General features: G+C 46.2%; 1 protein-coding gene across 3 annotated transcripts in view; it reads left to right on the forward strand.

Annotated features, from left to right (window-relative positions):
- The window catches only part of DNAJC6 (DnaJ heat shock protein family (Hsp40) member C6), a 43,906-nt gene that overhangs the window by 6,043 nt on the left and 16,372 nt on the right, over nucleotides 1-21,491 (forward strand). The window contains exons 2-5 of one of the 3 annotated variants that reach the window (XM_032696320.1): nucleotides 3,364-3,493; nucleotides 16,630-16,780; nucleotides 17,596-17,645; nucleotides 17,731-17,879. In XM_032696320.1, coding sequence (XP_032552211.1) covers nucleotides 3,481-3,493; nucleotides 16,630-16,780; nucleotides 17,596-17,645; nucleotides 17,731-17,879 — 363 coding nt within the window. In that variant the 5' untranslated portion in view covers nucleotides 3,364-3,480. Of the gene's footprint in view, nucleotides 1-3,288; nucleotides 3,494-16,629; nucleotides 16,781-17,595; nucleotides 17,646-17,730; nucleotides 17,880-21,491 lie in introns of those variants that run through there. The other 2 variants (XM_032696318.1, XM_032696319.1) reach the window with 2 other exon arrangements.

A 21,491-nucleotide genomic window follows, 5' to 3' on the forward strand; every position in this document is an offset into this window, starting at 1 on the left:
AGCTATGAAGAGAGACTGTACCCAGGAGAGGCTGCAACCCAGACAGAGCAAAACAGCGAGGTAGAGGTTGGCAAATCAATTTTTTCCAAGGTCAGTAACAGGGAGGGTTTGTATCTCTTGAGACCTGAGCAACACATAATCCTCCTTAGCATGTCCTTAATGTCTCCCCCAGCCCTCGTGGCCCCTGCCAGCCCTGCCACTCAATCATGGCTCATCTATAGTCTGTTGTGGCATCAGCCACCAATCAATATATCTGCAAGGAGGGCAATGAATAATTCTGAGGAGCTGATTCCCTGCCTCTTCCTTCCTCACTTTTGAAAGTCATGTGCAGTTCAACACGTACTTTGATTGTGGTTTGGGTTTTTTTGCTGTAGCATTTTTTATACTGTAGATCTCTGAGAGAGAGAAACCATGTGGCCCTTCATGAGCCCAACTTAAAGGGAGAAATGGGGGAGAGAGGAATGTTGCTTTATATGTTCTCTTCAGCTAAACTTCCCATAAGGCTAGAAAACACAGCTTCCACTGAGTCTCACCCAACAAGCTTCCCTAATCCCCTCTCCTTGCATTTGTAGCAATGGCAATTACAAGCAAGGGTGTGACTTTGAGGTCTGTTTCCTTCTCCCTCCTCTGTCCCAAGGTCCCCCGGAGAGGCTGCTCTGTCCCTGTTTGGTGCTTTCAGAATCCTCTTTCTCCAGACTGGAGCTTCAGGCTATGGCAGTGATTCCTATTTGGGGCTTCTTGGAAGGAAAGACAGCCATGACCCCCCAAAATCTGGGACAAATGTGTAAGGAAATGAATTAATAATGGATTGAACAAGGAGTAACATTTTTTCTTTTTAAGTATAACTGTGCTCTGCCTCTCAGACATGAGGGTGGCACGAACATTGGGTCAGCAAGGTTGAGCCAGATGTGCTGTGAGGCTCATCGTCAGTTGGGTACTGACAACAAGACTGTGGCTGGAGGAGTAAAAATTCCAGACCTCTTATGGTCCTCAGAGAAGGGTGAGCTGTAATTTCTGCTGAAATGAACCTCTCCTCTTTCCTGTACCCTTATTCCATGAGAACATTTTCGGTTGGACTTTCCTTTTGCTGCCCAGTGCAGACAGACCCTTCCTGCTCACCAGTGAGAGATGATTTCTGGATTTAGGATACTGAGTTTTACCTAAGCTGAGCTTCTGGAGCTGGTGGATAGAGGCAGCAGAGCATGCTGGAGACCATAGGTGATGGTTTAAGATGGGATAGGTTGTGCAGAGTTTGTGTTGTGCCAGATTCCCCAGGTCATTCCCTCTAACAGGCTGCTCTTCCTTCCAGTGCAAGTGGGCTTGGGTGCTCATGGAAATTTTATCCAGCCTTCACATGTCCCGTTTTAAGAGGCTATTTTGTTGTGTTTAGGCTGTTATCTGCACAAGCAAAATGCATAAAAATCCTCCTGAAACCCCAAATTTCCCATTTTTATCCCAGAGCACGGGAATTGTCATATCCTGAATTGACCAGTAGAGACAGAGATGATCTCTAGTAAAAACCACAGAATTCTAGTATGGTTTGGGTTGAACCTTAAAGACCTTGTTCCAACCCCCTGCCATGGGCAGGGACACCTTCCAGTAGACCAAGTTGCTTCGAATATAGAAAATAGCTCTGAAAATACCTGTGATTTCATTTTTTCTTTATTAGCTTGCTGCATGTGGGTGCCAAGAGGGAGTCAGACCCATTCCTACTATTAAGTGTTGCAATCCATGTTTTGCTCTGTTCAGACCAAGGTACTGAGCCTGGTAATGAGGGGTAGAAAACTCAGAATCCCAACCTTGAGTTCACGCTGTTACTGCTCCTGACTGCAAACATTTACGTCAGGTTAGTTCATTTTAGTTTGCTGCTTGTAAATCTGCTCGGGCTTTTCTGGGAAAATTCTGGGTCACAGATGTACCTTGTCTGCTCCGCAACACAAAATCTCAGGAGTTACATAAACAATAGCACATGACAAGGTATGGCTGGACCAGATGGCCACTGCCTCACAGGGTTAAGCAAAAAAGTTTAAGCCAAGTGTCAGTGATATTTCAAGTTACGGGTATTGCTACACAAGTGCTTAGAATCACAGAATCATGGAACAGTTTGGGTTGAAAGGGACCTTCTTTGGTTGGACTTATTCCAATCCCCTGCCATAGGCAGGGATACCTTCTACTAGACCAGGTTTCTCCAAGCCCTGTCCAACCTGGCCTTGTTTATTGGTGTTATTATTTTAAAAGCAAATCCACAGTAATTTTCTCAGCAAAGGACTTTTCTTTCTGCAAGAGACTGATGGCATGCTCATGTCTGGATGCCAGGGCTTCCTTTAGCCTTTATTTTTCCTTATATTAAAATGAAATCCATTTAGAAGAGTTTAATAGTGGCCATTTCCTTTGGAGCATCCCTCAGTTCCTCTGTTCCATGCAAAATGAAATTATGATCTACAAGCTCTGGCTGCAAAATGCAAACAAGCAAGATACAACTCATCAGTTGTCCAAAGCCACACTCTATGTTAGTCTAGAATCTGTTTGCACGTGAACAGCTAAAAATAGGTTGGTGAGAACAACAAAAATGGCTTAGCAGAAGGTGACAGCTTCTTCAGCTGGGTGACACCAGTTTGAAGCCAGCAGTGGCACAGGCTGGGGCTTGGGATGCTGATGCATCAGCCCATGTAGCCCATCATTCTACAGCGCTGTGGTCCAGGACCCTCTCTGGTTACTCATCCAGCCGTGGTGCTAAACCAGACCAGGGATGCTCTTTAGGATTTTGGAGGCTCAGTGTAACACTGCTGTGCCATCCCTCCTTCTTCAGACTGCAGAACTGGCTGTGTCAGCCCGGAACTCAGTGACCTTGGCCCGCTCCCAGGGAACGCACCTTTCCCTGGTGTGACAGAAAGCTCTTAATGCCGATCCCCGCTTGAGAACCTCCCCGTGCCAGCTGTGCAGCCCGAGGACCGCTCCGGGGAGCGGGTTGTGCGTGCCAGAACGCAGGGATAACCGCCCGGAGAAGAAATGGTGTCAGCCCCGCACTTTTCCTTTCACTGATGGCTCGCAGCAGCTGGCGGTGGGGGAGGACGCGGCCGCTCCATCCATCGCAAGATGCTTCTCCCGGGCGCCGCGTCCTCCCCGCCCGCTTCCGGCGGGGCGGGGGGTGCGGGGGGGGTCCGGTCCCGCCCTTCCCCTCCCATAGGGGCGGCCGGAGCGCTCTCCGTCCCCTCCCTCCATCCCTCCTCCCTCCCTCCCTCCATCCCTCCCTCCCTGCCTGCCCGCGGCGCCGGAGCAGCTCCCGGCGCGCCCGGCTCGCCCATGAGCCTGCTGGGGAGCTACCGGAAAAAGCCGGGCGGTGACGGCTATGAATCCTTGCAGCTCGTGGACAGCGGTGCTGAGCGCGGCGGGGCCGGCGCGGCGGGGCCGGGGCAGGGCCGGAGCCCCGGGCGGCAGCAGCAGCAGCAGCCGCAGCCCCGCGCCGAGGGCGGCAGCACCATGGACAGCTCAGGTACGGGCGGGGCGGGCTCTGTCGCGATAGTGGGGGGGCCCCGCCGGCCTGGGGGTGGCGGCCGGGGACAATAGAGGGCCCTTTGTCCACGCGCGGGCGGTGGGATGGAGGGATCCAGCGCCTCACCCCCTGCCAAGGGACAAAGCTTGTTCCGAAGCTAAAATGGATGGGGTGCTTTGGGATCTTTCCCCAACTGACTTATTTCCCAGAATCATCCTTACTTTTTTCTTTTTTTTCTTTTTTTTTTTTTGCCCCCCTCCTCTGAAAAGCACTCATCAAACTGAGTTGGATTAATTCTGGTAGATGATGCACTGCATGCACCATTTTTTTAATCAGGGAGTAAAGGGACCAGATGGTCTTTATGGCTGGTAATGGGATAGAGAGCTCTTCACCTCTAAATCACAGGTTCAAATTTGCCTGGATGGCCAGGAATTGAGAGTACCCATCTGATGGATTTGAAGTGGTCCCTCGGAAGGAACTGGCTCTGGTCCTGGTTCATTGGCTGTGCACATCTCCATGAACATTCACAGCCTTTGCAGAGAACTTCTAAAGCTCAGACTCGTCCAAGGAAACACCCTGTTTGGTTGTGGGAGACCACATATGATGTCCACTAGTCAGAGCAGGGTGATCTTGCAGCATGGAATCATAGAATCCTGGAATGGTTTGGGTTGGACCTTAAAGCCCATCTCGTTCCACCCCCTGCCATGGGCAGGGACACCTTCCACAAGCCCAGGTTGCTCCAAGTCCTGTCCAACCCGGCCTTGGACACTTCCAGGGATGGGGCAGCCACAGCTTCTCTGGGCAACCTGTGCCAGGGCTTCACCACACTCACAGGGTTTGAACCCATTGCTCTTTACCCTATTACTACAGTTCCCGATAAAAACTCCTGTACTATTCCATGAAGGACAGGGTGGGCCCAAGGCACTCCACAAGTACATCATCTTTGTTTTAATGTGATAACCTCTTCTCCAGGGAATAAAAAACCCTAATGAGTCGTGGCTGGGCTTAGGTGGAGAGAGTTTTACTATGATTTTTGTTTTAATTTCTCTGTGATAAGACTCATAGAATTGCAGACTGGTTTGGGCTGGAAGGGACCTTAAAGCTCATCTCATTCCCACCCATGTCAGGGATGCCTTCCACTAGTCCAGGTTGCTTCAAGCCTCATCCAGCCTGTCTGTGAACACTTGCAGGGTGGAGAGTCATGTTTTCCTCCCTCCCCACCCTTGCCATTTGAATTTGTTTTCAAGATTCTTTTAGGGCTTGTCTTTGTTTTTTTAACTTTTTTTACTCCTGGACTTCAGAAATGTGTTTGAATTTGCTGCCACAATATCTCTGCTGCAATTGCTCGTAATCACAGGATGTGCCAGCAGCTCCTTACTCACAGTAGGCTGCTGTGTTCCAGTGGTTTGGATTCTTCCATCTGCTGGGATGGTTAGATGTTGTGGGCAGTTTAATACCTATCATCAAAGCCATTATCTGGATGAGTTCCTAGAAGTGCAGGGACCGGAGACAGGAGTGTTGTGGGAGGGAGTGTTCACACCCAGGCAGGTGTCAAGCCAAGGCTTTGTCTCACATCATCTTGGTGTATAATCTCAGTGTAGCTATTGCAGTCATTCTCTTTGCTTTTTCCAAGCCTGTCCTCTCCCTGCTGAGCAAAAAAAAAAAAGTGCTCATGGACAGCCAGAAAATACCTTTATTTACAGGTTTTGTGCAATATTAGGATTTCCACAATCCAGCTACTACGATTCTGTCTCAGAGCATTAATTGTATTAATGGCCTCTATCAATCTCTAGGATGTTCTTCCCTTAAACACAGGGGCTTGATCAAGGACTGTCTGTGGGATCTGGAAGCTGATGGTTTAGAGATCTGCATTAACCAGAGTTTGCTTCTTTTAATTCACTCTCACTGCCTAAATTTTACAGGTACTGGAAACAACACCATTGACACTTAAGCAGCAACAAACATGAGGCCTTAATGCGGCCCTTGAATTGTGTTTATAGGATATTTTTTAATACCTTCTTTGTTTAATAAGGACTTTTTGGTGGGGGTTCCTAAATCTTCACAAGAAATTAAAAAAACCCCTATGTTGAGTGTGATGCTCTGAACTCCATCCTTGTGTCTGCCTTGTTCATCTGAACACTTTATGCTGATAAATGTCTAATTTCTATCAGTTCACTGCAAAGCCATTTTTCTTTGCCAAGTATGAAATCACAAAAGCTTAAAGAACCACATCCACCCCTCAGGTGGGCTTATGAATTCCAGTGATTTGGTAATTGAAGTTGCTCATGAGTGGTGGGACATGATTTATCTTTGATGCAGTCTGAAGATGGATGGTTGGAGTGGGAGGGGGATTAGGGAGCAGTCTGAAGATGGATAGTTGAGGGGGGGATTAGGGAGCAGTGTAAGAGAAAGACAGGAAAATAAGATGGCTGGGATTTAGGCTTAATAGGAGAAAGGAAAAACCACCACCCACCCCTGTGTTTTGTTGGTTTTTCTTTCAAGTAGAGAATAGATTCATATTATAAATATTTCAGAATCCTCCCACAAATGGTGCCAAAGTTGAAATACCCAAAATGGGCAGTGGTAGAGCACATTTCAATTGGAAGAAGAGACCTGAATTCCTTGTGAAGGAGAAGGGTGAGATAAATTGGTGACACATATCAGTGGAGGGGAACTGTGCTTCTGGGTTTTCGTGGGCAAGGGAACCTCCTTTGAGTAGTTAGGGGTCAGACCCTGAAGGTGAAATCCTTGAGGTGCCCTGGCCAAATCTGAGCTCTTTATGTCCTTCCCAGTTGCCTGACTGTCCTTATGTTTATTTTTTTTCCCCTGATTTTAACTAATGGTTTCCTGTGGGGTGGAACAGCTGCTGCCTGAGCTATCAAAGTGGCTGTTGGCAATTGAGGAGTGGAACAGTCTGGAGGTACAACTGTGTCACCAGAGGATGGGGGACACTGAGACCATCAAGCCCAATCATTCCCCAGCACTGCCAAGGCCACCACTGCCCCATCTCCCCAGGTGCCGCATCCACATGGCTTTTAAATCCCTTCAGGGATGTGGACTCCGACACTGCCCTGGGCAACTGTGCCAGGGCTGGACAACCATTTCGAGGAAGAAAATTTCCCTGATATCCAACCTGAACCTCCTTCGGCACAACTTGAGGCCTTTTCCTTTTGTCCTGTCCCCTGTTCCCTGGGAGCAGAACCCAACCCCCACCTGGCTCCACCCTCCTGTCAGGGAGCTGCAGAGACCCAAAAGGTCCTCCTGAGCCTCCTTTTGTCCAGGCTGAGCTCCCCCAGCTCCCTCAGCTGCTCTTGATGCTCCAGACCCTTCCCCAGCTCTGTTCCCTTCCCTGGACATGCTCCACCCCCTCAGTGTCTCTCTTACTTTGAGGGGTCCAGAACTGATCCCAGGATTCAATGTGGCCTCACCAGTGCCAGGGACAGGGAGATGGTCACTGTCCTGGTCCTGCTGGTCACATCTCTGCAGTTAAAGACCATCCTCAATGAAGTTAAAGAGCTGGACAATCAAACCTTCCTCTTCTCTCCCCACATATTGAATTCCCTCTGCACCTGGGCATTGCTCTCTGGGCACAGGAAACTGTGGGAGATGTGTGTGTAGGTTAATAGTGAGCAACTAGAGAGGTTGGGTGGATGAGGATTTGTGCTGAAGGCAATTCTGGGGCAAATTACTGCTGGTTTAGCAAATGTGGCTGTATTTGCTGTCTCTGCAGTGACAGTACCTCACATGAGCTGAGAAAGTGGGCTCATGTTGGGTTTTTCTATTAATTTCTTTAAGCTAATGCAGAGTATTAAAGCATCCTCTCCTAATGCAGACTCACAGTGTCATAAACAGCTTCTTACAAGGAAAATAATCAGAGGTTACAGCTTTGCTATAACTTCCCAGTGCTTCTGATTATTGGCATAATACTCTTTTGGATTGGTCTTGCTTAGTGTGGAGAGGGAAAAGAAACAAAAGCCAGGAACCAGCAGCATGGTCTGTGTGGGAGGAGCTCACCGCTGGAAGGCAGGATCTCCTCATGGCTGGACAGGGAGCTGGCCCAGAGGGGCTCTGACCCTGCCATAGAATCTCAGAATGGTTTGGGTTGGGAGGGACTTCAAAGCTCATCTCATTACACCCCTGCCATGAGCAGGGAGACCTTCCACTATCCCAGGTTGCTCCAAGCCCCGTCCAACCTGAACTTGGATACTTCCAGGGATGGAACAGCCACAGGTTCTCTGAAAATTCCATTCCAGCCCCTTGCTGTCCTCACAGGGAGGAATTTCTTTCCAATATCCCATCTAACCCTGCTCTCTGGCAGTGGGAAGCCATTCCCCCTTGTTCTGTCCCTCCAGGCCCTTGTCCAGAGTCCTTCTCTGGCTCTCTTGGAGCCCCTTTAGGCACTGAAAGGGGCTCTAAGGTCTCCCCCAGGTTGTGTCCAGTGGCTGTGTCTGGGAAATTCCATGGACTATGCTAGATGCAGTATAGGAACAGGATCACAGCACATGTTACTGTGTGTTACTGGTAACTGCCAGTTCCTCCAGAAAATGTGCTGGACTTGGGTTGAAGGTTTGAGAATGGAGGGAAGAGAGGATCAAAGAGAGACTTGAATTGAAGCTGAAGCTCACAGGACACAAAACACTGTGAGTTCAAAAAGCAGATTCCAAGAAGAGCATCAGTGTAGCACTGCTTTTGTCTCTTTATTTTCAAGTTGCTGGAAGTGCTCACAAGATGAGAAACAGGCAGTGAAGAAGCAATTTATTTGGGTTTTTACTGTGGCATTCAATACTTTCTTAGCATTCTTCCAGCTTTCTTAGCAGCTGGCTGAGCACTGAAAGAAGAAGAGGTTCTAGGAAATAAGATATAAAAGTAACAGCAAGAATAGATGTTATGAAAGGGAAAAAAAATCTCTTTCTGTGCTCTTCTGTGGTGTTTATAATCTAGATAATATAGAAAATAGCTCTTGAACACTTGGGGGATAGACTTGCTTGTGCTTCCTCAGGCAGAGTAGCTGTGAAAGAAAAGCATTTGAAATAAATTGCAGGTGTTGAAGTTGAGATTTCTTCAACTGTTTTACACTTGCAAACATAATCTCTTGTACTCTGGTGATTCCTTTTCACTGAGTCAGAAGAGAGACATCTCCATGTCACTGGCACAGGGACAAAGAGCGGCGCTGACAATGTTGTCTTGTGTTCTCTCCTCGCTGAGTTTTCAAATGGGGAGGTTCAGTTTAACAACTCTTTTGTTTGCTTGGTGTGTTTTGGACACTTGAATGATTTGGTGTTGGCAGGAGTCTTGTCTTTTTTTAGTTGTTTTGACAGGGAGGAGAAGCAGAGAGAATGTCAATCAAACTCAAAGACTGATTTCATGGTTTGTGCTGGTGGCCCTGCCTGCAATTTGTTCACTGTAGTACGAGCTTCACAGGGGCAAATACATAACAAATGGAACAAATCTGGCAGATATTGGGGGGTAATTCCCTCCCTCCCCTCTCAATATCACTGGTCTTCTAAAAAAGGGAGAAAATCCCCCTCTTTTTGTAAATCCTCTGCATTGTTTGGTTGATGGCACAAGCAGCACTCCTTAGTTAGTATTTCTCAAGTAAAAGCAGAAATACCTTAATTCTTCACATTTCCACGGGATTTACATTTAAGCAGTCTCCAATGAACCTTTGGATAAAAAGCCTTGGGCTCATGCAATATTAGTTCTACAATTTTACCATAGCAAAGCACAAAAAGAGGTTCTCGAACTCCTCTACCCTGCGATGTGCTGCCAGCGGCTCCCAGCGCTTCCTAAGGGAGGTCTGGGACCCTATGTTGCCCAACAGCAGAAGGAACACAGAGAACCATGGAATTGCTCACGTTGGAAAAGCCCTCTGAGATTACCAAGTCCAACCCAGCACTGCCAAGGCCACCACTGACCCATGTCCCCAAATACCACATCCACATGGCTTTTAAATCCCTCCAGGGATGGGGATTCCACCACTGTCCTCAGCAGCTGTGCCAGGGCTGGATAGCCCTTTCCATGGAGAAATTTTCCCAATATCCAACCTAAACCTGCCTGTTTTGAGGCTGTTTCCATCTACTCCAAGCAAAAGGCCTGGATAGAGCAGTACCAGCTAATTGCTGGAAAGCTGCAGTAAAAAAACCAAACCCAAACAACAACTAAAAAAGCCCCAACTACTTCCTCAGTTGAATAAATATTTAAGATGTGATGCCGGGGATGTGTCTCGTGCTTATTGCCAGCTTAGGATGGGCTTTAAGGTCCCTCCCAACCCAAACCATTCTGGGATTCTCTTCTACACCCTCCTGTTGGAGCTGACTGTGTTCTGGGGAACTCACCTCTGGTGAATCCAGCTTTTCCCTCCTGCTCAAGAACTGCCGGGTCTTGTCTTCGTCAGTTGCACTCTTAATACACTTCTTGCTAAACAGCCAAACCACACAGGGTTTGGGGATGAGAGATAACACTGGTTTATAATCTCATGTGATTTGGGATCTGATGAGCCCTTATCTTGCATTAGGCTCCTTGGCTCATGATGCATCTTCTGCTTCCCTGTGCCCCTAGAGAGTACAAACATCATTATAACCTGATCTTAAGCTTGTCTTTGTCCGCGCTGAAATCAATTCCAGGAGCTTTAACCTTTTTTCTTGGGGATTACATTCCCTAAAGCAGCCTTCCACTTGCACAGTGGTTCCTTAAAGTGTCAGGATGAGTGAAACCTGGGCTTGGGGGTCTCAGTGATGTGATTATTCAATGATTGGAGGCTGTTCTGCTGCTGTTGTCCTGCAGTCCTACTCTGCACGTGTTTGGCTGTTTGTTTTTATGGAATAACACTTCAAGATATCTGTGCTCAGCCTTGTAGGGAATCTAACTCTACTAGGAATCTGGGACAGTGGTGGAGGAGGGGACAGATGAGACTGGTAGCTAAAAAATAGGAAAAAAATTAGTCTTCAGGGGGGATGTGAGTCTGAGGAACTTTCCAAGTAATTTCTGCAGGTAGAATAGGTTTCTTTTCCTGTGAATGCCCCTTAACTGCTGTTTTAGCAGCCTCTGCTGCTGCTGATTTCTCCCCAGTCCCTTTGCAAAACACCACCCAGTGACTGTTAAAGAGTTGATGTAATTATGACACTTGGGCAACGTCTGATCTAAGAAGGGATTCAAATGCCTATAACAGCATAGATGGTTTGGAGAATTTGATTAAATATGATAAATCTTAGCTGTCCAGATGAGAGGTATGAGCTGGAAGGAAGGTTTGGGCTTCAGGACACTGAAGTTGTGCTCTTAAAACATAGTTAGAATCATGGAATCGCTGCTTTGGATTGGGAGGGACCTTAAAACTCATCCAGTTCCACCCCCTGCCATGGATACCAGATCAGGTTACTCCAAGCCTAGCTGGCAAATGAAGCCCTTGGATCTCTCTGGATCCAAGGAGCCACCTGCCCAGAGATTTGCAATTAGAAACTCCTGCCACCCTGCCCCTGGACACAGGAGTTTAAACTCCTCCAGTGATGTTTGGATTGTTTTGCAATCCCCTGAGAGATGGAATGTGGGGAATGGCAGGAGCTGGGAATGCTGAGGGTACCCAGGGATCTGTGACTCTTGCTCTGCCTGGGTCGTTTTGGTTGTTTCTCCATTTTTTGCACACAATACCCCCCATACATGAGGTACCTACACAAGGAAGCTCCAATAACGGTTGCTGCAGGAATTCCTACCCCAGGGCTGCTCCTCCTCCCCTCCACACACTGCAATGCCAAGGGAAAGCCCATAAATATGATGATGGGGTTGTAGCAGCTTTCTATCCCTTAATGCTGGTGGGAAAGCACATCCCACATTCCCAGCTCTGCTGGGAGAGCTGCGTGTGGGAGGAACGTGAGCTGTGCTGCTTCTCCGCTGGCTGGCGGGGCTGATGGGGGAGGCAGAGGCACAAATAGTATCTTTTTTTTGTTGAATGTTCCTTAAAAACAATCCAGGCTTTGTTGTTAAGGCCACAACAACAGCAGCCTCGACTTCTTTCAGCTCAGGGAACTTTAAAAGGGGCATTTCTGCCAAGGCACAGGGTGATCTCCACTGTGCTGCCCTCTCACATTGTGCCTGGGCAAGAGTCTCAGGGGATAAAACAAGCAAATAACCCTTCCTTCCTCCCAAAAATAATTGTGAGGAGGGAGATTACTGCAGAGAGTAGCTAAAAACTTCCAGAAATGTGGAATTTGGGACATATAGACAGTAGCAAACAAGTTTTTTCTCATCATAGTGTCAGGATCTTGTGGTACCACTGGAAGAGAATACAGAGGGGTATCTAATACTCCCGAACCACTATTTTGGGAGAGTGGGAGGTGAAGGCTTTAATGCTTTTCTACATGGCAGTGGGTGTTGGAATGAGATGGGCTTTAAGGTCCCTTCCAACCCAAACCATTCTATGATTTTAAGATAAGGAACAGGGAATATTTATCTCTTTCCTCACTCCATCCCTAAAGAAAGCACAGGCAGTAGCTCTCTGAGCAAAAATATATCATTTGACATTGAAGATACTGTTACATATAGTTTGGGCAGACTGAGGGAAACCATCCTTTCCTATGGTTTCATGTCTGCTTTTTGTCTGCCCTTTACAGGCAAAAAAGGTCTGTTTACTCTTGCTAAGTAACCTGTGAAACACAGTCCTTCTCTGCTGATCTTCAATTTCTAGACGTCTTGCTTTCACCTCCCTGCTCTCAAGCTCAGAATTGCTTCATCAGCATAAATATTCAGACTGACAGAGTCTTAAATGCCTTTTAAATGTCGGCTCATTTCCTCCCTGGTTCTCTGGAGAGCTGGAATTCATTCCCTGTGGTTGGTAGGGTTTGTGGGTTGCCTGGGGCGTGGTTGGTGCTCAGGTACCTCCCCAGGCAGATGAGGACCACAGTGTGCAGATTTTGCAGGGAAAGCTTCAAAATTAGGAATTTCTCACTTGTTCCAACCAGTGAGCATCTCATCAGCTGGTGGCAGTGTGTGACCCTTTGTTTCTGGTCCCTCTGTGGTCCCCTGCAAAATCTCTGGCTGCAGGTGATGGTGGCTGGGCCGAAATATTCCCCATCACTCAGAGTCACACCTGCTCCATTCACCCATTTCTGGCCCCAAACCCCAGTATTTAAAGCTGGACTGGCCCCAAACCCCAGCATTGAAAGCTGGACTGGTTTAAGTGTCTTTTCTTTTGAGGATAAGCACAAACACTACTCATCTGACTGCAGCAAGGGGATTTGAGGTGAGGGTTCCTCTGTGGGGGTAGGGAGGAGGTGGGTATTTCCCCTCTGAATACAGCACAATTTCTTTCCCTCTTCCTGTGCAGAAGATGCATTTCCTAGTCTGGCTGATACATACACTGATGGATTGGCCCTATTAAGGGAACACAGATGACAGTGGGTCTCTTTTGACAATAAAAACAAGTATCAGGCTCTGTAAGCTCCCAACACCTCAGAGCTGTCCTGGGGAAGCACTGCAGGTGCTGGTGTAGCACCTGTGTCTTTGGTGAGCAGAGCATGGTGGGACAGCAGGCAGGGGAACCGCCCTCAGCCATTCCGTACGTGATCACCTCCCTCTGCGCTCCCCTGGTGATCACAGCCTTCTCCTCTGGAGATTTCTCTGCCCTGGGAAGAGATGTTCTCCTCCTGCACTGCACATCCTTGCCCTGATACGCTGTAAAATCAGCCAGCAGAGCACTCAAGTGCTTTAATTAAGATTTCTGTGCTCTCCAGCTCCCATCCTGTGCAACACAAGGCTGGTGCTGTCAGCAAGGACTCTTTTAGCTGGAATCCCATCCCTTGGCTGCTGTTGAGGAAGGACCATGTCAGGATGCTGCTATAGGATGTTTTAGTTTGTAAGGAAATGCAGCAGGTTGTTGCTGTATTTGGTGGCTACTGGAGGTTTATTCCGAACACGGAGTAGTCTCTTCTCAGGGGAGGCGTTGGGTCAGAGCAAGTCCTTCCACCAGAACAAATCTAAACTTCACCTCATCAACCCAATGGATGAAGTTGCCTCTTGTCCACACTGCCCCAGTGACTAGAAGCACCTCAATGACGTCATCCTTGCCATCACTGAACAGGGCTGGTCAGGAAGAGGCCTCTTCGCAGTAGAACCCCCGGGTTAAAAGTTCCCAGGTTAAAAAGGAAAAGGCTGCCATCAGTAAGTGATCCCACTGAAATGTGTGCTACAAATACAGGTCAGAAGCACAGCTCTCACTGAGCTTTTTGAGGAGTATCCAACAACTGGGTGAATACAGGGTTCTTGTCCTGCAAGGAACAAGGTGCCTCTCATTTACATAGAGGCTGATTCTCCATAGTGAGTCTTCCAGGCAGCAACTTCAACTCCTGTGGCAGCTCCTGTATTGATAACTTGCAGCAAACTATTTTCATGCAGATAAGGTTGTGAGCTCCTGTTCCTGACCTACCAGAGCCACAGAATCCTGGAGTGGTTTGGGTTGGAAGGGACCTTAAAGCTCATCCAGTCCCACCCCTTGCCATGGACAGGGACTCCTTCCACTGTACCAGGTTGCTCCAAGCCCTGTCCAACCTGGCCTGGAACACTTTCAGGGATGGGGCAGCCACAGCTGCTCTCAGCAACTTGTGTCATGGCCTCACCTCCCTCACAGCCAACAATTCCTTCCCAATATCCCACGTAACCCTGCCCTCTGGCAGTTGGAAGCCATTCCTCCTTGTCCTGTCCCTCCATCTCTTGCCAAAGTCCCTCTACAGCTCTCTTGGAGCCCCTTTAGGTGCTGGAAGGTGCTCTAAGTTCTCCTTGGGAGATGCTTCTGGGGCCTGTGTGGGGTCTGTGAGTTTTAATTTTGGCTTTGGTCACAGCATAAACAAATAAGCACCTGGGATGCAGTTCCTGGTGGGATGAAGGAGAAGGAGGGGGTGTCATGTGCCTTGGGCACTTCATTTCAATATATAATGTGCCCTTTGCTTTTTTGCTGAGGGAAAGAACTGTTTCCCTCTTCTGGGTCTGGTAGGAAGATTTTTCTGAGCAGGGAAATGCTGTTGAGCTGCTCACTCACCACCTGACCAAGGTCCTGGTGATCACCTTATCTGCAAGAGAAACCTGACCCTCCTTCCTGCTCCTCCAGAGAGGGAGCAGCCACTGGATCATCCTTTCCACCTCAGGGAGTATTCTTGGTTCTTCTTGTGCCACAGGTCACAGTCCCTACAGGTTGGCCAGGGGTTCAGGGACAACTCAGCTGCTCTTTTCTCAGGACTTTCATTCTCAATAAGAGCAAACAAAGCTGTCACTGAGCACAGTTCGGGGAAGTGCAGTGGCAGTGGTGGTAATGCCTGTGAGGTGGCTGGTGTCCAAGGAAGACGTGTGGGATGTGGGGCTCAACCCTCCCTGTTCTGGTGCCATCTTTCTTCATTAGCCATCCTTTCTGTTCCTCTGCTTTAGTGTGCACGGGAAACTTGCAATTAATGGATTCTTTTAGAAATACAGTGACATTTTAATTCTCCCTGTTTCTCCTCCTCCCTCCCTTTTTTTAAATCTTCAGATGGATTTCTAAAGATTCTAGGTTTTCTGTCCTCTTGAAGCCTTTCTATCCTCTCCTACAGCACTTCCAACTGTAAGAATTTGTCCAGAGCCATGAGCCCTCTGATCCCTTTGTCCCCTGTTCCCTGTTCCAAGCTACCACCTTTCTGCCTTCCTTTCTGTTAAAAGTTGACCTGCAGAACTGAAAGTGCCTTTTGAACATCTCCTCCTCCTTCCACCCCTGGCTCTTCTAACACGGAGTAACATGAAAACAAACTTTTTGAGGAGAGATCTAACACTGGTTCCATACTTCCAAGACAAGTTAGTTTGATTTTTTTTCTTTCTCTTTTTCTTTCTCTTTTTCTTTAATCATATTTGAAGTGAATACTTGCAAGTACTTTGGCAAAAGACATATCACTGTGCCTTGAGAAGGTATCTTCTGTTCTGAAGCTGGCAGAGTGCAGAGGAAAAGAGGTGGCCTCTAAATTTACCAGTCTAGCACAGGGATGAAGTGCATGTGGATCATGACATCAGAGTGCATTAAGCACTGGGGAATAAATAACATCACTTTGCCTATGAATCTCCAGTTTAAGGATTTATTGATATCTCACTGCAGGTTTGAAAAGGTAAATGCCATTTAAATGGGTTTGGTAATCTACAGAGTAAATCAGTAGGAGCATTTTAATGGGATTTTTTCATGTTTTTTAATGTTCTGAATGCCTCTAAAATATTTCTTTTGGTGATGATGATTATGTGAACAATATTTCAGTAGTGTGTATCTAACAACACTCATGGACATGCTCTAGAACCAGACATAATGAGGTAACAAATATATATAACTAATGTAGTTAAAATTTGTTAAAATCAAAATAGTTGAGGCCTAGTAAACAGACAGAAATTTTTTTAAGTAGTCAAGAGCTTAATTTGTAGTTGACAAGCAATTAAAATATCATTTTATCATAGAATCATAGAATGATTTGGGTTGGACAACCTTCACTCATCCAGCTGCAGTAAAATGTATATTTGTATATATTTAGTGTTGTATAAACTAGTGAGGACCTTTTTCTCGCCCCTGTGGAGGTGGTTGTTGGTTTGGTCTTGGTTCTGACCAACAAATCAGCTTCATGCTGAAGATCTACTCTTGCTTTGGGTTGGCTGGAGAGGTGAGGGAGCTTAGAATCATAGACTGGCTTGGGTTTGAAAGGATCTTAAAGGTCACAGAATCACAGAATCAATTAGGTTGGAAAAGACCTCTGAGATCATCAAGTCCAACCTATGACCCAACACTACCTTGTCAACCAGAACATGGCATTGAGTGCCACATCCAGTCATTCCTTGAACACCTCCAAGCTCTACCACCTTCCTGGACAGCCCCTTTCAATGTCTAATCACCCTTTCTGTGAAAAATTTCTTCCTGAAGTCCAACCTAAACCACCTCTGGTGCATCTTAAGACTGTTTTCTGAGCTCAGCTGGCAAGAATGTGCCATCCTTCATCTCTGGGAAATCTTGACTTCGATGAGTAAACCCACTTTTCCCCTCGCTTGACAGAGCCCCTGTGAATATGGCGGGTCTGACCAGAGTAGTGGGATTGTTGGCTCTGTAGGTTTGTTCCAAACAAGTGATGTTGCCTTTGATTTTGTTGTACTTGAAGGTGCCTCATCACCAGACATGGAGTCCAGCTATGGGGGAGGCTTGCTAGATATGGTGAAAGGAGGAGCAGGGAGACTCTTCAGCAATTTGAAGGATAACCTGAAGGATACCCTGAAAGACACATCTTCCAAGGTCATGCAGTCTGTTGCCAGGTACAGTACAGCTGAAGCAGGTAAAACCACTGGCTGCAAAGTGCCAGTCCCAGCTGCCAAGTGAATAGCACAGCACAACTCCCAGGGAACACAATGAAGGAAGGAGGTGAAAATCACAAGTGGCTTCTTTGATTCTGTCTCATAATTGGTATTTGATCTCAAGGAAGCAGGAAATACAAAGTAAAACAATCTAAGCTTCATAGTAAATGAGCACCCCCTTCCCAGTGCAAGTGGAGCACTTGGTCTCCAATTGCTGGAGGATTCCCTGTGGGGTCCTACTCAACTACCACTGGAATATTTTGTCACTGAAAACTGGCTCATATCGATGCCCTCCCTTGAGGCTCTACTTGCTGATGTTCCCATCACTAAATCCACCTTTTGAATCTAAGAAAGGGCTGAGGTGACTTTGCTTTGGTGACTCTGCTGGCATGCTCCCCTGTGCTTGGCTCTCTGCCCACCTCCAAGGGATATGGGGCTATAAGAAATTAAAGAAACTTAATGCATGCAAGACTTCAGAGGCTTTGAGGGATCTGCAAAGTGGCAAACTACCAGAGATTTCTCCTGAAAACTGGCACTGAAAATTAATGACAAAAGGGAAAAGGGACCTTTTTTGCAAGTCCTTCAGTCAGTTAATTGCATGTGTAGAGAGGAAGGCTGGGTCACTGTCTGCAGGAAGCCATTTGCTCCTTCTTCTTAAGAGTTATTTCTAAGATCATTTTTCCTTGTGTGATAAGCAGATTTTTGTTTGAAAACACCTCTGGTTCCTCTAATGTGCTGCTTTTGTAATGTCTGTCTCCTGATTTGTCTTCTTTTAGTTACACTAAGGGGGAGCTGGATATTTCTTACATTACCTCAAGAATCATAGGTAAGTGCTGCTTAGTGAATAAATACAACCTGTGGTACCCCAGAATTACATAAAGACTCAGCCTGGCTTCTCCTTGCTTTCCTAGTGATGTCTTTTCCGGCTGAAGGCGTGGAGCTGGGATTCAGGAACCACATTGAAGATGTGAGGACATTTTTGGATTCCAGACATCCCGACCACTACACCGTCTTCAACTTGTCCCCCAAATATTATCGCAGTGCCAAGTTCCACAACAGGGTGAGTGTCTCCCAAGAGTTTAACAGGAGGAAGGGGTGAAACTCCTTGGGAAAAGGGGCACCAGGTCCTGTTTCTGAGCGTGGCAGAATATAAGAAGATGATTAAGGAGTTAGAGGTGTTTTTAAGCTGCTGTGGTGGTTTTTGGGTTTTAGCTGATGCCTGGGATCACAGGGATTAAAGAGCTGGAAAGTTCAGGGCATAATTCTCATGTCAGAAAGAGGCACTGAGTGGAGCCTGCACTGCTCTGATCTCCTACAGAGCTGTTGGAAGCTGCTGAAGAGAAATAAAGAATAAAATGAAAGGGCTTTGAAAGAAATTACCAGTATAAGAAGGTAGATTATTTTCATGTTGAACAATCCTGTGCTTTAAACAAGTAGGAGCCCTTAGCAGGCAAAGCACAGGACTGGAAACTAGTTCTAAGGGACATTTTGGCTCTTGTGACTTTAAAAACCCACCTCCACTCTGTGGCCCAGTTTCCCTCTCTAAAACCAGAGCAGCATTACGGGAGCATTGCGAGGCTCTGGCTCATTAATGGCTTTTAGAGGAAATCTCTATGAAATGCTGCTGGTGAAATGCAAGATTAGATTTAATCTTTCCAAAAACTTCCTGTTCTTTCCTTCTCCCAGAAGGGAGTGATGTGTTTTGTTGTGTTTTGGTTTTTTTTTTTTTAAATTTCTAACTTTTTGTTGCCTTCAACAAAAAAGCCAAAAGCAGTTGCCAGGCTTAACCCTCAGTCAGGGTAAATTAATCTAACCTATAAGCCTAATTTAATTTTAATTTGAAGTATAGCTGAATTTACCTTCAGCAATTGCTCTGATCACCAGAAATCACTCACTCATAAAGCAAATTTCTCAGAGACCTTCAGTAAACAGCCATGTTTACTTCAAAGATGAATAAATGAAAAGGAAAGACTAATTAAAAGATATTAAGGGCTCTGAATCTTCAGTCTTGATTGGTTCTGGTGCAACACCTGCTGTTGGTGGGTGAAGGAAGATCCATCTACTTCTGAAAGCCCAGCTTTAAACTTCTATTGTTATATGATCTGTCTATAACTCCTCCAATCCTAACTTTTACCTACTCAAAATCTTAGCAGATGACCTTGTACATCACTCTCAAAACATGACCTGGTGTTTTGGAACCATTGCCTTGATTCTCACAGGAAAAAAAATGATGCATCTTTTAATAAAATATTGTACTTTCAGGTTATGAGCTAGGAAGTACTGATTCCAAGTATTTTACATGAAAATGAAGGTGCATAGCACGACACATGAAACATTTATAAGGTTGAACTCCATATATATAGTTAAAGATACTAATGGGCCATCAAGGAGATGAAATCACCTTCAGAGTGTTTTCTGCTGTGGGTGAAGATGTCAGGATGAAAAACTTCTGAATTCCTACACTCTTTAAAACTTTTTTGTTCCTAAGATCAAAGTAGGTCACTCTGCTGCGTAGTGGCACAGGAGGGAGATGAATTAATGTCCTGCTGGGCTATTTTCCTGCCTGGATGTGGCTGAGTGGATCATAAAGCCCCACGTCCCCAGTCTATCAAGGAGGACAGGGAACTATGAATGGTTAGTGAGGCACTGGGAAAGGTTGTCCAGAGAAGCTGTGGCTGCTCCATCCTTTGGAATGTCCAAGGCCAGGTTGGATGGGGCTTGGAGCAACCTGGGCTAGTGGAAGGTGTCCCTGCCCATGGCAGGGGGTGGAATGAGATGAGCTTTAAGGTCTCTCCCAAACCAACCCATTTTATGACTCCTCACACTGAGACCTTGCTGTGCTCTGTTCTCTCTGTGTCCCCAACAGGAAAGGAGAGGAGAGCTCACATCTGCCTGAGGAAGCCTGAGCAGTTTCAAAACATGTAACACAAATATAACATTAAACAAACCCAAACTTCAAAGTCCCTGATGGGTCACATTCTTGGCACTTGCTGCCCTACTGTTCAAGTAAAACAAGCTCTGGCTGCTCATTCCCAGAGCTCTAGAAGAATTCCTGTTACTTTTCCCCACGGTTGTGTGTCATGAGTGGTGAGGAGGTTATGTTTGATGTAAACAAAATGCTACATAGAGCGGATTTAATTTCTTAATTGCCAACCAACAGGCAGATGTGTAATTATAGGCAACATAAATATATAATTATGGACTGTTGGGAAATGTATATTATTTACTAGACAAGTGATAATGACTTTTCCAGATGCTTGACAGTGTGTTGGTGTGAGGTTTGTTCAGAAGATCATCAGTGAAAGGGTCATTGGTCATATCAATTCCAAAAAGGAAAATGAAGGATGTACAATAGCAGGAGTGAGACAAACCACAACTCTTGAGACAGGAGAAGGTGGGAGATGAGTATAATGCTGCAGAGAGGGTAAATAGGGAACGGTCATTCCCTGCCTTCCAAACTTTGAGCATGGTTTGACTTGTTGAGTGGTTTCTACAACACAAACCTGCACTTGCTCACCAAGGGCACAGCTGAACTTTGGGATATTCTGGAGACCAAAAGCTTTCATGAGCCTAAAAAGTGATTAGACGAATATCTAATTAGATATTAAATTAGGTAAAAGTCTACCAAATGTTAAGCAGAGCTCTGCCAGTAGGATGGATGCCTGGGTTAGGCAGTCCTGCCCACTTGGCCTGTCCCTGCATCCTCTGGGAGTCCTTGGAGCTGTCACTTGACACAACACACAGCTTGGTGGTTCTCTGATTTGAGTCAGGATGCCTGGTTCTGCTCCAAGATGTTGTGCAGGTGTAAGACAGAACCTTGAACGCAAGTTTTATGAAACCTGGAGCTCTTCCTTCCTCTGAGAGATAAAACATGTATGGGAACCATATGTGTGTTTAAGAACATCTGGGCAGATCATCTCCTTCCTTCCCTGTTCTCATAAGCAGGATCCAAATGTCAGCCGAGAGAGAAAACCAGTTCTTTGTCTGAGGACAAGCCTCATGACATTTCTCCTTTAAATTTCTTCTAGCCAGAAATGCCTTTAAAAAAAAAGATATTTTGATTAAAACCAGATGAAAGGGAGGTGTCTGTCTAAGGCTATTTGATGTGCTGCTTGAGACTGCAAGGACTGTTCTAGAGATAAGTGTTATGACTCAGAACTAGTACACTGATGAATAGTAACTAGATATACTTTAGGATTTGTGGTTTTTCAGCTCTAAGGAGTCATTCATTTTCCTGGCTCATATATTAACTATACTTACTCAGATATGATTTTTTTTTTTTTTAACAGAAGATTTCCTTTCATCAGCTTAATATCTGCCACATAGGGCTTGGGAATCCTATGACACAAAACGACTGAGAACAACAGATGCTCAGTACCCTTTGCAAATCAGAGCAGTCGTTTTTAGGGACACGTCGTACAAAGGCTTTAGATATGGCAGACATCAATGTGAGACTGGAGCATTATGAAAGGGCCACTCGAGATAATCTGACGTGGAATGTAAATTTTTAAAAATGTGCAGTCAGGACCAACACATCAGTTTTATGTTATTTGACTGAGAATGCTTTTTTGTTTGCCTCCTCATCATTCATGGAAATCACGTCGCAGAATTATGTGCGGGGAGAGATGGAGCAGGTTTCAAGCACATAACTGTAGGTTATAAAAGGGAAGTA

Source organism: Chiroxiphia lanceolata, chromosome 9 (genome assembly GCF_009829145.1).
Source record: "Chiroxiphia lanceolata isolate bChiLan1 chromosome 9, bChiLan1.pri, whole genome shotgun sequence".
In the NCBI taxonomy this organism is placed as follows: domain Eukaryota; kingdom Metazoa; phylum Chordata; class Aves; order Passeriformes; family Pipridae; genus Chiroxiphia; species Chiroxiphia lanceolata.